This window comes from Kogia breviceps, chromosome 15 (genome assembly GCF_026419965.1).
Source record: "Kogia breviceps isolate mKogBre1 chromosome 15, mKogBre1 haplotype 1, whole genome shotgun sequence".
Taxonomy (NCBI): domain Eukaryota; kingdom Metazoa; phylum Chordata; class Mammalia; order Artiodactyla; family Physeteridae; genus Kogia; species Kogia breviceps.
The window spans coordinates 55477064-55492013 of record NC_081324.1 but is presented as its reverse complement, the minus strand read 5'-3'; the positions used below and the strand labels follow the sequence as shown (position 1 = coordinate 55492013).

Genomic DNA, 14950 nt, shown 5'->3' with positions numbered 1-14950 from the left:
ATGACTTATCCCCAATGTCCCCAAGATTGGCCTATTGGTCATTCTACAATCCTCCACACGTATCCTGTTCAGTCCCATTTCTATATCATCATCCATGTTTTTCCCATTCCCCTCTTCTCCATCAAGCCAGAGTCTGAAAGCCCAGCTCAGTCTTACCTCTCTAACTTCTTAATCTTTCAGAGCCTCCTCTGGCTCCTGAATTGAGTACAGTTGTTCCCAACATAGAGAATGGAGGGCTCTTATTCATTAATTCAACTAGTATTTATTGAACACCTACCGTGTGCCTAGTACCAGTTTAGATGGTTGGAATATGCTGCTAAATATCATGGATAAAGCTCCCTGCCTTTGATTCTGCTCTAGTAGTTAATATGTATTGATCAGTTGTGCCAGACCCTGTACTAGGACTTTTTTTTTTTTTTTTTTTTTAAGCTGGGAGACAGCAGTGCCAACTTTACTGGTGATTTGCAGTTGTTTTTGTGTTTTTTTTGTTTTTTGGTTGCTCCGTGAGGCATGTGGGATCTTAGTTCCCTGACGAGGGATCGAACCCATGCCCCCTGCAGTGGAAGCTCAGAGTCTTAACCACTGGACCTCGGGGAAGTCCCCTAGGACATTTTTTATATGCATTGATTCATTTAATGCTTCCAAAGCTTATGAACTGGGTGCCTTTTTATCTGTGCTATGCAGATGAGGAAACAATTTAGAGAGATTAAATCATGGGTCAAGACCACGCATAATGGTAGAATAGCGACTTGTAACCTGGTCTTTCTAATTCCAAACCATATTCTAAACCAGGGATTGGCAAACATTTTCTGTAAAGCACTAGATTGTAAATAGTTTAGACTGTGTGGGTCTGTGTCATAACTATTCCACTCTACCACTGTAACACAAAAGCAGCCATCAGCAATAGATAGATGAATGAGCATGGCTGTATCCAGTTAAAACCTAGGAGAGTTTATGGTGCAGGTATTTACTCAATCTATAAATAAGATATTTCTAAGAGTGGTATTTTAAACTTTGTTTTCTCCCATTGATATTTCTTGTATTTTTTTAACCCAGATCATCAAAGAAGCTGAAGCCACTTACTAAAAAACTCTATTTTTATGAGAAATCGATATGGCTGTTTGTTCCAAGAGTACAAGCAGTAAAGTTTAAATGAACTCAGAATCTAACATTTTAATGTGCATATATTGCAGCTATATTTAAGTCTAAGCTAAATGTAGTGTTCATTTACATTTTATGTAGGCGTTAAACCTGACCTTTTAAATTCTATTAATTATAGTAGTAAAAATAAGCATTTAGCTTATCTGACCAATGAAGCAAGAATTTCCATACATAGAGTTTCCATTTCAGTATAATGATATATGTGAATACGCTACATACTTCTTTTATAAGACTTAATTTTTGCCCAGATAAGTCACTTGATAGGTTTGTTGTGATTGCTTTCTGCCTGTGCTTATTAAAATGCTTGTGTCTCTTTGATGACCAAAAGTAAATTACTGACGTTTGTTTTTGTTGTGCCCAGTTGCTGTGACCCCTTACGGTTATGCGTCCAAGTTTGAGATCCACTTTGATGACAAGTTTGATGTGTCTTTCGGGAGAGAAGGCGAGACAATGAGTCTAGGCTGCCGTGTAGTTATCACTCCTGAAATTAAACATTTCCAGCCGGAGATCCAGTGGTACCGAAATGGTGAGCCTTACTAATGAATTCTCACTAGGTTCTTATTTGCAGAAGGTCACAGCCCGGGCTTGGCCCCAGAGCATGAATGTCCATAAGACTGCAGTTGTCTTTACCAGAGCTGGCAGAATCTGAACGTTAGAGGACATAACCTTTTGGATGTGACAAAAGCTTTTACACATATATCAGAGTAGCAGAACCTTCGCAATATATTTGTGGAGATTATAATTTCTTATCACCAAGTAATATAGGGAAAGGATTACAAAAAAATGTATTCTCATTTTGCAAGTTGGATGTATATTCATTTTGTAAGTTAATTTTATTTGGTAAAATAAAGCGGAGTCCAGTGAAGTCCAATGGGACTATGGAGCATGCCCATTGGTCCCCAGGCACGGTGGGTGGTGGTCAGCATACTCATCATGCAGTTGGCCTGAACTTCAGTGCATGTGTGGGCACCGGGCAGTCTGGGCCATCCCAAGGCCATGGCTGAGACCAGGACCAGGACCCAGAGTGAAACCAGTCACGGCGGCAGTAGCGGCAACAGCAGCAACATTGCTGGATGGCGTGGCCCTAGGGGAGAGGAGGGGCCCCACATGGGGCAGTATGGGCACCCACAGTGGGAGCCGAGATTGCCTGTCCGCCCCCAGAATGCGTCTTTGTGGCATCTGCACAGATATGAGCTTCCTCGCCTGAGCACCGTGACAGTAACTGCCAGCAATCACGAAGTAAACTTTGTCCATAAAATATTATAAAATAAAAGCATGTACATAGACATTGCAATAAGGCACATAAGACAGTTAGAATTCTTCAGAGTTTAGACTCTCTGGTTATGCAAACTGCCACAACATTGCAAAGCAAATATTCACAGGCTTGGAAATAAAAATTAAGTTTAAAGACTGTCACAGTCAATGAAAAAGAACACTATTTTCATACAAAACTTTGGATGAAGCAGTTATTAACAAGAAAGATAATTTTTAAATTAATTTTTCCTCATAATCAAAGATACAGTGAGAGAATGCATAAAGAGGCGTTTGAATTATATACAAATCATGAAGTCCTTTTCAGTTTCTTGTATGACCACAAGTTACAGGACATGTAAGAGAAAACATTAGGATGCAATTATGTAAATTTAAATTTAAATTCAGACTTACATGAAACTATTTGTATAAAGAGCTAAATCTTTTTAGAAAAAGACTGTTCCTCAAGAATCGTCAGCTCTGATTCACTTTGTTATAAAGCAGAAACTAACACACCATTGTAAAGCAATTATACTCCAATAAAGATGTTAAAAATAAAAAAGAATCGTCAGCTCTAGAGTACTAAAATTTATATTTTTAAATAGTTTATCATAAGATTAACCCAATGTTAACTTTATAGCACCGTAACTATTTAATACTATAATGTATAAAACTATATCTTACTATGACTATGTAATACTCTTAACAGCTGCATTAACAGTTGCATCAGCAGAAAGATCCTTCTTAAAATAAAAAAAAATCAAAACTAATTTATGATTTTGCATTTGCAAAGAGTGACTGATGTTGCTTTCAGTTATATCAATTTAAAATGAAGTTACTGGGCTTCCCTGGTGGCGCAGTGGTTGAGAATCCGCCTGCCGATGCAGGGGACACGGGTTCGTGCCCCGGTCTGGGAAGATCCCACATGCCGCGGAGCGGCTGGGCCCGTGAGCCATGGCCGCTGAGCCTGCGCGTCCGGAGCCTGTGCTCCGCAAGGGAGAGGCCACAACAGTGAGGCCCGCATACCACAAAAAAAAAAATTAAAAATAAATAAATAAATAAATAAATAAATAAATAAATAAAATGAAGTTACTAAAAGTAACTGAGTTTGCAGAAAAGTAAGTAAAAAATATCGTATTATCAACCAATGTATCACATTAATAAAGTATTATTTTTGTATGTAAAATTATGGCATGAAAATATTATTTTTTGCAATTTGTATTACCCTATTATGTTTTATAAGTAATAAACTATTTTTAGAGGACAAAGCCTTATATTTTAGTACCTTGACTGTTTTTTTCCTCTGGTTTTTGAACAAGGGGTCTAGTAATTTCATTTTGCACTGGGCCCTGCAGATTATGTATCTGGCCCTGGTCCCCTCACTTCTGCTCTAACATTTTAACCAATATAAACATGGCAGAATGACTCAAAGCCCTACAGACTTCCTCTAATATTCAGATGGCTTTTAATATAAAAGAAGAGGAATAAAGAGCGAGAGAATTGGGGGGAGGGAAGAGTGGAGGGGAAGGAGGAAGAAGAGAGTAATAGAGAAAGAAATCAGTTAATTCGCTTACTTTTGTTCCCTAGGGGCTCCTGTTTCTCCATCAAAATGGGTACAAACACACTGGAGTGGAGATCGGGCAACACTAACATTTTCTCATCTCAACAAGGAAGATGAAGGTCTCTACACAATCCATGTACGAATGGGGGAATATTATGAACAATACAGCGCTTACGTCTTTGTTCGAGGTAAGACCTAGCAAAAAGCAGAACATCTGAGAATATTTAAAACACCGAGGCCATGTCAATCTATCCAAACATATTTTTGGTAACAATGAAAGAGACAATGTAAAAATATAACCCTGAAAGCACAAGTTGGAAGGTGACCAGTTTCCAGACTATGTTACTGTCACTAGTGTCAGTACTTTCCTCATCTTCAATGAGCCCCCAGAGCAGTGCTCTGTAGGTGTCTGTGTAGAGCGGCTAAATCCTAGTGATGCAAAAAGCCGTCTCAGTTTGAAGAAGCTACAATAAAAGAGTGATGGGGACTCACTCTTGAATATCTATTTTGGAGAGCAAATGTATTACTTCATTCCAGACCTTTTCTTTATAGCTTTAGTTTTAATGAACTAGGAAACAAGACTCTACAACTGAATCCTTAAGACTAACTATAACTGTTGGTTTTAGGAGTCTTTCTTTTTTCAGTGATGTCTCGAACAGGTCAGACACGTACTAGAGGGAATGTTATTTCTACATGAGATCCTAGCACATCTGGAAGATGATGAACACTTCCAGGCCACAAAGGCAGTGCTCTGTGTTCTTTTACGTGATGGTCAGTCAGGTGTGGCCACACGAGGAGACAGAGGAGGGGCTCAGGAAAAGAGTATTATACTCATAGGTCCTAGAGAACCACCCAGGGCCACATGGGGAAGCAAAGGCACTACTGGTTGGTCAGGAGGCAGAAGAGGCCCAAGGGAGAGCTTAGACTGCAGTCTGTATTGGAGTTCCCGTGGAAAAGGCATGGTGGGGCGGGGTAAACAGTTCAGGATTGGCTGGTGTGAACAACTTCAGCAGACCCTAAGCTACAGGGGTCGTGTTTAGTTGTCTGGTCCCTGGTGCTGAGATGATTAAGGCAGAGGAATATTTCCTCCTGGGGTACACGGGCCAGATGGAGGAGGTGAGCTCTGGACGGGTTAAAATTGGCTAGCCCCCGGGGATGGGGGCAGAAAATCCCTCCCCACCCAGAAAGGCTTTTAAGATGTCAAAACGTCACAATATACAGAAAATAAACATATAAACAATACAGGTAGACTTGCTAATTTTTAATCTCGTGTTCATTAAATAGAACCATAAACTCCTAGGTGTTTTGATGAGGGTGGAACTTTAGAGGTCATGCAGGTGTCTTTAACTGGGGTCCACAGACTCCCAAGGGGTCTGTGATTATAACTGTACTTCAGTATAATTAGTTTCTTTGGTAAACTCGTGTATTTTTATTTTATTTTATGCACTTAAAAACATTGTTCTGAGAAGGGCCCTCTAGGTTTTCTTTACCACTTTGCCAAAGGAGTCGAAGGCACAAAAAAATGCTAGGATTCCCCTTAATTTTTTAAAAAATATATTTATTTATTTACTTATTTATATATATTTTTTGGCTGCATTGGGTCTTCGTTGCTGCAGCGGGCTTTCTCTAGTTGCAGTGAGCGGGGGCTACTCTTCATTGCGGTGCACGGGCTTCTCATTGCAGTGGATTCTCTTGTTGCCGAGCACAGGTTCTAGGTGCACGGGCTTCAGTAGTTGTGCCACACAGCCTCAGTAGTTGTGGCGCACGGGCTTAGTTGCTCTGCAGCATGTGGGATCTTCCCGGACCAGGGCTCAAACCCATGTCCCCTGCATTGGCAGGCGGATTCTCAACCACTGAGCCACCAGGGAAATTCCTCCCTTTAATTTTTTATTTTTTTGCGGTACGCGGGCCTCTCACTGCTGTGGCCTCTCCCATTGCGGAGCACAGGCTCTGGATGCGCAGGCTCAGAGACCATGGCCCACAGGCCCAGCCGCTCCACGGCATGTAGGATCCTCCCAAACCGGGGCACGAACCTGCGTCCCCTGCATCGGCAGGTGGACTCTCAACCACTGCGCCACCAGGGAAGCCCTCCCCTTAATTTTAAGATGCAAAAACTAAAGCTCAAGAAAGTAACATGATCTACCAAAAGCCTCACAGTTAGAAGCAGAAGTGAGACTAGGATACAGGCCTTCTGATGGCTAACCCAGGATTTTAATTAGGGAATAGGTTAAGCTGCTGAAATAAAAATTTTTTAAAAAGTTTATTTCTGTCCTATGTCCATCAATCCAGAGGTAGGAAGGTGGTCCAGGTGGTTTGGCTCAGTTCAGTCATTCAGAGTCCTGGCTCCCATCTACGTTGTTGCTCCACTGCCCCCGTGGTGCTGTCCTGTGTTCCCGTTCCAGCCTGTGGGACGGGCAGAGATGCAGGGACACACACACCACTTCTGCATGGTGAACACTCTACCACACATCCACAGGGAGGGAAGCTGGGCAACCTGTTAAGTGCAGAAGCTCAGGGGTTCTGGTACTAAAAGGAAACAGGAGGAATGGGTACTGGGGAGAGACAGCAGTCTATATACCACACCAGTACTGAACAATAACAAATGATCATTGAATTCTGCCACGGATTTGCAACTGATAAAGATGCACGAATATCTATGTCAGCTGAAAAATGGGGCAGACTTCCTCCTACACAAAAGCATTTTGGAAAAGTCCTATCTTGCGAGGGGAAAGGAGGGGTAGCCCTCTGGGTCAGTTGCAGTAAAAATGGACCCCCTGGAAGTTATCAGCAAGTATGTTTGTTTAAACAAAGCACCCGGATAGACCTGGCCAGATGATAACTGAAAGCACACAGAGTCTTTGCCTCTGCTCTCAGTCTGACCTGAACCAAAGAGTATCTCTGGTGACTCAAGAAACGCTTAAGTTATGCCTTGAGGATTCCCTCTGTGGACTTTTTCTGGGAACTCTGACACAGTCCAGGGTTTCCTCAGCAACATTTCTCAGTGCCCACATCCAGAGTCATGGCTCTCTGCAGGTTGAGGCCAGACTTCAGATGACCAACCACAGACAGGGGGAAGGGATTGAAATGTATCATTAAGCCAGTTTTCATATCCACAAAATAAGGGAAGATTCTAAAATGTATCAGATGTTGATGTGAGAGAATTGAAAAGATTCATGGGGAAGACAAAATTGCAAAGACAAATTTCAGAAATCGAGTTGTGAATTTAACTTTTAGAAAAAGATTTCCCCTGTAAGTTTATTTTAAATGATATATTTTAGATTCTTTTAAAAACATCTTTATTGAGATATAATTACACACCATAAGAGTCAACCATGCTAAGTGGACAGTGCTTTTCAGAATATTCATAGAGCTGTGCACCCACCATCTACAATCCAGCTTAGAACATCCCCTTCACCCCAAAGAGATTTCTTGTGCCCCTTCCCCACTTCCCACTAATCTACTCCCTGCCTCTATAAACTGTCTTTTCTGAACATTTCTGTATATAATATGTGATCTTTTACTTTTGTCTTTCTTTCATTGAGCCTATGTTTTGAGGTTCTTTATATTGGTACTTTGTTCCTTTTTATTTATGACTAATATTGCACTGTATGGATATGCCTCATTTTGTGTGTCCATTCACCAGTTGATGGACAGTTGAATTGTTTCCGCTCTCTGACTATTATGAATAATGCTGCTATGAACATTTGTGCTCCTATTCACGAACCTAGGTTTTCACTTCTCTTGGGTAGATAGCTACAAGTGGAATTGCTGGGTCGTATGTTAAATTTGTGTTTAACTTTTTGAGAAACCGCCAAAGTGTTTTAAGTGACATTTTATGGTGGTTTTTTTTTTTAAACTTTGAGCTGCATGAGCCCATTTCAATGCATTTTTTAGAGCTCTGGTATTTTGCTGCTTAGAAAATAGCTTCTGAACCAGAATGATCGGTGTAGAAAGCACCATATGTCTGCAGAAACACGTTCCAGAGCTGTACATATTTGGCCAGTTTTTTTTATTACATACATAATATGTGTTCTTTCTGAAAAAATAGATAATATAAATAAGAAAAAAAGAAAAGCCATCGTAAGTCTAACATCCAGAGATACCTGAAGTTATCATTTTATCACATATTCTTCTAGACTTTTATATATTCTTTCCTCCCCTTCCCACACACGTGGCAGGGAGGAAAGAAATATGATACAGTGATAAAGGATGGGATATAAATGTCATGAAAAAAGAATTACAAATGAAAAATAAATTATGAAAAAGTTTTCACTAGTAATCAAAGCAATAAAATTAATCTATCACACTGAAAAGATTTACAAGGTTTTAAAATCCACTGGGATGAAGGAATGGAGGGACCAGCACTCATACACATTGCTGGTGAGTGTAAATTGGTTTAACTTTTCTCGGGGTGTTTTGCCACTATGTATCAACAGTGCGCATTTCCCAGTGATTCTAGTTCTAGGAATTTAAGTGGACAAAGCTGAAAAAATGTTTGTTTGGGGGAAAATCTGGAAGGAATCTAGATATCCACCAATGGGAACTGAAAATAAAGTACAATAAATATTCTATATAAACACACAAATATTGCACAGCAATGAAAACTAATGATGTATACTTACTAATATGAAAATATATCAGAAAAAAACGGTTTACATGAAACTATATAGTCCAATCCCACTTTTATTTTTAAAAAATCACTTTTTAAAAAAACTGGAGTATAGTTGATTTACATTGTTGTGAAAAACAATTACTTTTGAGTTTATAAATATAGGGAAAATAATCTAGAAAAATCTAGGCAAATATGTTAGTATTAGTCATCTCTGAGTTATGGAATTATGAGGGATTTTTTTTTTTTTTTTTTTTTGCGGTACACGGGCCTCTCACTGTCGTGGCCTCTCCCGTTGCGGAGCACAGGCTCTGGACGTGCAGGCTCAGCGGCCATGGCTCACGGGCCCAGCCGCTCCACTGCATGTGGGATCTTCCCAGACCAGGGCACGAACCCGTGTCCCCTGCATCGGCAGGCGGATTCTCAACCACTGCGCCACCAGGGAAGCCCTAAGAGGGATTTTAACATGTATTTTTATTACATATATTTTACAAGCAGACACTACTTTTATAATAAAGGTAAACAATAAAATTACTTACATTTTGATAAAAGTTATTAAATAGCCTGTGTCAGGGGTCAGAATATAAAGAGTAGCAGGCTAATCTTTGGCCTAATTAATCAAAGCTACAAAAAGTTTGACTATTTGGAGAGTCGGGAGAAGGAAAGGCAGAGGCTAAGAAGAGGACTGACGTTGCCCAAGTGGGTGCTGTGGGCCAGACGCTCTGTAGCAGCTTCTGGGAGCCAAAAGCACAAGTGTGAAGCAATACAGCATGGTATTCGGATTTGGCTTCCAGCAGCTGCTATACAGAATGGTGTTTTGAAAGATTGTCAAGTCCACATGGCGAATGGCATATTCCAAGCAATTTTGTAGAAATGCTGAGAAATGGCTCCCTAAATGTCTGCTGTCTGCCAGGCTCTGTTACATACAATGGATTTATCTATCAACACCAACGTTGCTGGTTGTTACATTATGGACTTTTTGCTAAAAAGGGACATGGCTAGAGGTTGCCAGCTGTCCCCCTCACAGCTGAGCAGCTATTAGGTCTGTTAACTTCAGCATCTCCACCTCCATCTTAGCTCTGCTCCACCTTCACCATCAGCAGACCTTCTCCCCACCATCCAGTGCTCTGAAAGCCTAAAAGGAAAAAAGTTTCTCCCCACCAAAATGCCCATTTGCCATTGTGTGGCATGCAGGAATTCTGCATTGTTTTAGGCACGATGATTTGGTTACACTCTCTTATAGCACTTATGCAGGAGATATTATCCTGCAGGTTCATGGGTTCATGCAGGTTCATGGGGCAAGAAACAGAATGTTCAAAACCAAACTGATTTAAGATCTTCACAGATTATCTGTGATAATGCACAGCCCTGTTAGCAAATGTTTCAGTAACTTATAAGAGTTACAGAAGTGTAGATCATAGGAAAAGAAAGTGTTTATTATTCAGTCAACAAGAGTGTTTTCCCTGGGTGAGTGGCTCCTACATGTCTCAGCCTCCTTTCCTACTAATTCCAGTTGTTAAAGGGTTGACCAGATGTCAAGAGGAATTGGCAAATGTGGTTCCCTTCCCCTTGAGACTCTGACTCTTATCTTAATAATTTTCACTTAAAAGGCTACTATCTGGTTATTTTCATTCCCCTTCCTTTCCTCCTAAAAACATCCCTGAGTCACTAATTTATCTGTGCATACACTGCTGAGGGGACCCACTGTCAGAGGATCCCATTTCATGAACAGTCACTGAACTGTTTCTTTTATAGTCTTGGACTTTTACTAAACTCAGATAAACTAAGCTCAGATGTGGCTATTTCATCAGAGTTACTTTCACAAGGATCTTCACCTTGGGAACAAACATTTAATTAAAATGAATGTTTTTGTTTCTCTTCCAAAATGGTGGTCCCAGCACAGGGATGGGCAAAGCTTCTTGGTTCTTCTTCTCTTGTGGATGTATCTAGAAGGTGACAGAAGGGGCTCTTTGTTCCCCTTTGGAGCCGTTCATAGTTTCTGAGTAACGCTGCACAATAATTATCTTAAGAACAGACTTCCTGACATAACTTACATCAGACTTTTCTGGTAGCAGTCCTCAACATGTCCTTATTTATTTTCTTTTAGAACATTTTGGGCAGGCAAGGGCCATGAGGCAGAGGTCATGGGTCCTTTTCAGAGCCCTTCCTAGCATAATGTTCCTTGTACTGATGGTGAAAAGGACACATTGTTATTTTGGTAAGCAAAATACAAAATTGAAGATTGCTCGACTGGGGCCAAAGATATAGCCACTGCGGTGGTGTGGTGAGAAATGTCTGCACTAAGACCTTGGCCTTTGGGGCTGACAGAGCACATCTGAGAGGGTTAACAGGATCCTTCTGTATCCCTACAGATGCTGATGCAGAGATTGAAGGAGCCCCAGCCTCTCCCTTGGATGTGGTGTCCTTGGATGCCAACAAAGATTATATCATCATCTCTTGGAAACAGCCGGCTGTGGATGGAGGGAGTCCTATTCTGGGATATTTTATTGATAAGTTAGTACTTAGTCTAACTTCAGTTAGAGTGATTTGGCCATAGAGACACATGCTTGATTTCTCCCACCATTTCTAGATGAAGTGTTTTCTTTACTGGTCTCCTCTCCCTCTTTTCTCTGTGTCTCTGTCTCTGTCTGGTGTGTATGTATATATATATGTATATACACATACCTAGCTGTTTACCAAGATTCCAAAGATAATCCTTGAATTGTACTACCAACCCAAGTCACTAATTTGGAAAGAATATTATGAATTTGTTCATCTAATAGAGGCCACTTTAGAAATGAAATAGCTGGTATTCAATATACTTAATGTCCATATTCTTAGTATGTCAGTAATTTAAGAATATTAAGTAATTTAAAGTATAATACTCTAAGAATACTAACAAAATCTCATTTATATCACAGGATTCACGTTTGACAAAGAAATAACAAATATCCATAGTATTAAGCTATGTTTTATCTACAAATCGTTGCTGTTTATATTATCCAAAACTTAGAGGCTTTATATTTATAGTAAATGGGTCTTACATATGAATTATCCAGTGAGCTTGGCCAACTTAGAAACAAATTTAGATTATTGACCTAAATACATTATTGTCTGACTTAGTTTCTTTTCAAATAGTTGCTCCAATTCTCTTCCATTTTTGAGTAACAAACCCTGACTGTAAAAACCACTAGGGGCAGATAATCTATGCCACTGTAGTATGACAGGTTTGTACCAAGGTGGATTAAACTTAGTATTTATAGCAGTAAGTAAGTATATGCCTACTGGGCTCAGTACCAACCAGAGAAATATTTATAATACATTATACTTTATTTAACCATACACTAAATGTTTACATGTTATTTCATCATTGAATAATGATGAACTGTGAAGTTTTAGATATATTCTTTTTTAAAAAATATTCATCTGTATATTAATTAAAAACATAACTATCTTCCTTTGTAAAAGTATCCCTCTATGTAAATGCACCACTGTTTTACAAATCTAGTAAGATTTTTTATTTTTGAATTTTATTTTATTTATTTTTTTATACAGCAGGTTCTCATTAGTTCTCTATTTTATACATATTAGTGTATATATGTCAATCCCAATCTCCCAATTCATCCCACCACCACCACCCACCCCACCACTTTCCCCCTTTGGTGTCCATATGTTTGTTCTCTACATCTGTGTCTCTATTTCTGCCCTGCAAACTGGTTAATCTGTACCATTTTTCTAGGTTCCACATATATGCGTTTATATACAATGTTTGTTTTTCTCTTTCTGACTTACTTCACTCTGTATGACAGTCTCTAGATCCATCCACATCTCTACAAATGACCCAATTTCATTCCTTTTTATGGCTGAGTAATATTCCATTGTATATATGTACCACACCTTCTTTATTCATTCATCTGTAGATAGGCATTTAGGTTGCTTCCATGACCTGCCTATTGTAAATAGGGCTGCAATGAACATTGGGGTGCTTGTGTCTTTTTGAATTATGGTTTTCTCTGGGTATATGCCCAGTAGTGGGATTGCTGGGTCATATGGTAATTCTATTTTTAGTTTTTTAACTGTTCTCCATACTGTTCTCCATACTGTTCTCCATAGTGGCTGTATCAATTTACATTCCCACCAACAGCGCAAGAGGGTTCCCTTTTCTCCACACCCTCTCCAGCATTTGTTTTTTTGTACATTTTCTGATGAAGCCCATTCTTAACTGGTGTGAGGTGATACCTCATTGTAGTTTTGATTTGCATTTCTCTAATAATCAGTGATGTTGAGCAGCTTTTCATGTGCTTCTTGGCCATCTGTATGTCTTCTTTGGAGAAATGTCTATTTAGGTCTTCTGCCCATTTTTGGATTGGGTTGTTTGTTTTTTTAATATTGAGCTGCATGAGCTGTTTATATATTTTGGAGATTAACCCTTTGTCCGTTGATTCATTTGCAAATATCTTCTCCCATTCTGAGGGTTGTCTTTTCGTCTTGTTTGTAGTTTCCTTTGCTTTGCAAAAGCTTTTAAGTTTCATTAGGTCCTATTTGTTTATTTTTGTTTTTATTTCCATTACTCTAGGAGGTGGATCAAAAAAGATCTTGCTGTGATTTATGTCAAAGAGTGTTCTTATGTTTTCCTCTAAGAGTTTTATAGTGTCCGGTCTTACATTTACGTCTCTAATCCATTTTGAGTTTATTTTTGTGTATGGTGTTAGGGAGTGTTCTAATTTCATTCTTTTACATGCAGCTGTCCAGTTTTCTCAGCACCATTTATGGAAGAGACTGTCTTTTCTCCATTGTGTATCCTTGCCTTCTTTGTCATAGATTAGTTGACCATAGGTGCATGGGTTTATCTCTGGGCTTTCTATCCTGTTCCATTTATCTATATTTCTGTTTTTGTGCCAATACCATATTGTCTTGATTACTGTAGCTTTGTAGTATAGTCTGAAGTCAGGGAGTCTGATTCCTCCTACTCTGTTTTTTTCCATTTTGTCCATCACTCTCTCTCCCTTAGGTGTGAGGTGGGCACAGACAGCTGGTCTCAGTGCAATGACACACCTGTGAAATTTGCTCGTTTTCCAGTCACTGGATTGATAGAAGGTCGTTCTTACATATTCCGAGTTCGAGCTGTGAACAAAACTGGAATAGGTCTCCCCTCTCGTGTTTCCGAGCCTGTGGCTGCTCTGGATCCAGCTGAGAAAGCTAGACTTAAAAGTAAGCATTTTTCATTTTTCAGGATCATCTTGAATTTTTTTAATATGCCTGAAATAGATCCTATTGCAAGGTTATTCCTCCACCCTCCACTAGAGGGAGAAGAGAATAAGAAATCCTTTACTGCTCAGAAAAATCCAGGGGAAAAGAAGACAAAAACAAAAAAGTATTTGTTTTTTGACTCATCTGTTCACTAAACGCTTTATTTTATGTTATTTTTATTTGATTCAGAAAGCTTTGCCTTATTTGACTGAGTTCCAGGCATTGTGTTTGAAATGAAATATGAAAACCAAGAGGCTGGAGAGCTTTTTTTTTTTCATTTTATTAGCACAGTTCAAATATACTTTTCTTTCTGGTTCATTTTCTTAAAATTATAAGGTAGTTTTCTTGAATTTATCCCTTAGAGCATTAATACTCAACACTGTGAATTTCTTTATATCAAAGGAAAAACACATTTATGACACATCGTGTCTGATCTGTACTCGGGTTTCTGTGTTAGAGTCAAAAATAATCTTTTCATATATTTAGCCTCCAAGTCTCAATGTCAAAATTGTGGTACATAAATTATGCTCTGCATTTGTTTCATAGGAACCAATATGGCATCCTTAATAATAGGGACCATAAAATGGCATTAAAATAATTGTTGGAATTTCGCATTTCAGTCTATACCAGATTTCTCAACCTTGGCCCTACTGACATTTTAGGCCAGGTAATTCTATGTTGTAGGGGGCTGTCCTGTGCATTGTAAGATGTTTAGCAGCATCCCTGGCCTCTACTCACTAGATGCCTATGGTCCCCCCACCCCCTCCTCACCACCCCCCTCCCCCACAACCCCCATCGTGACAATCAAAATTGTCTCCAGACATTACCACATGTCCCTGGGGGGCAAAATCACCCTAGTTGAGGACTACTGGTCTATGCCATTTATAACATTTTCAGTGTTATTCTTGACCTTAAGTACATGTAGTGGCATCATAAAAATCTAAGTAAAATAATGTCACCTTCTCTCTGGAGACTTTTCTAATCAGGGTCCTTGATTACTCTCCAATCGCTTTTCACCCACTGTCCAACTTCCCTCCCTCTTTCCTAATTCCATCTCATACTTTCATTTACTCCTCTTTAATAAATTTCAGTGAAAATAAGATTTGTTGGGATTGAAA

At 39.4% G+C, this 14950-nt stretch overlaps 1 protein-coding gene across 10 annotated transcripts in view; it reads left to right on the top strand.

The window, feature by feature from the left end:
- MYOM1 (myomesin 1) overlaps positions 1-14950 on the top strand; it is a 154402-nt gene that overhangs the window by 63571 nt on the left and 75881 nt on the right. For all 10 annotated transcript variants that reach the window (XM_067015301.1, XM_059040824.2, XM_067015304.1 and 7 more), the window contains 4 exons: positions 1523-1687; positions 4000-4161; positions 10955-11096; positions 13594-13793. In XM_067015301.1, coding sequence (XP_066871402.1) covers positions 1523-1687; positions 4000-4161; positions 10955-11096; positions 13594-13793 — 669 coding nt within the window. The remainder of the gene's footprint in view (positions 1-1522; positions 1688-3999; positions 4162-10954; positions 11097-13593; positions 13794-14950) is intronic.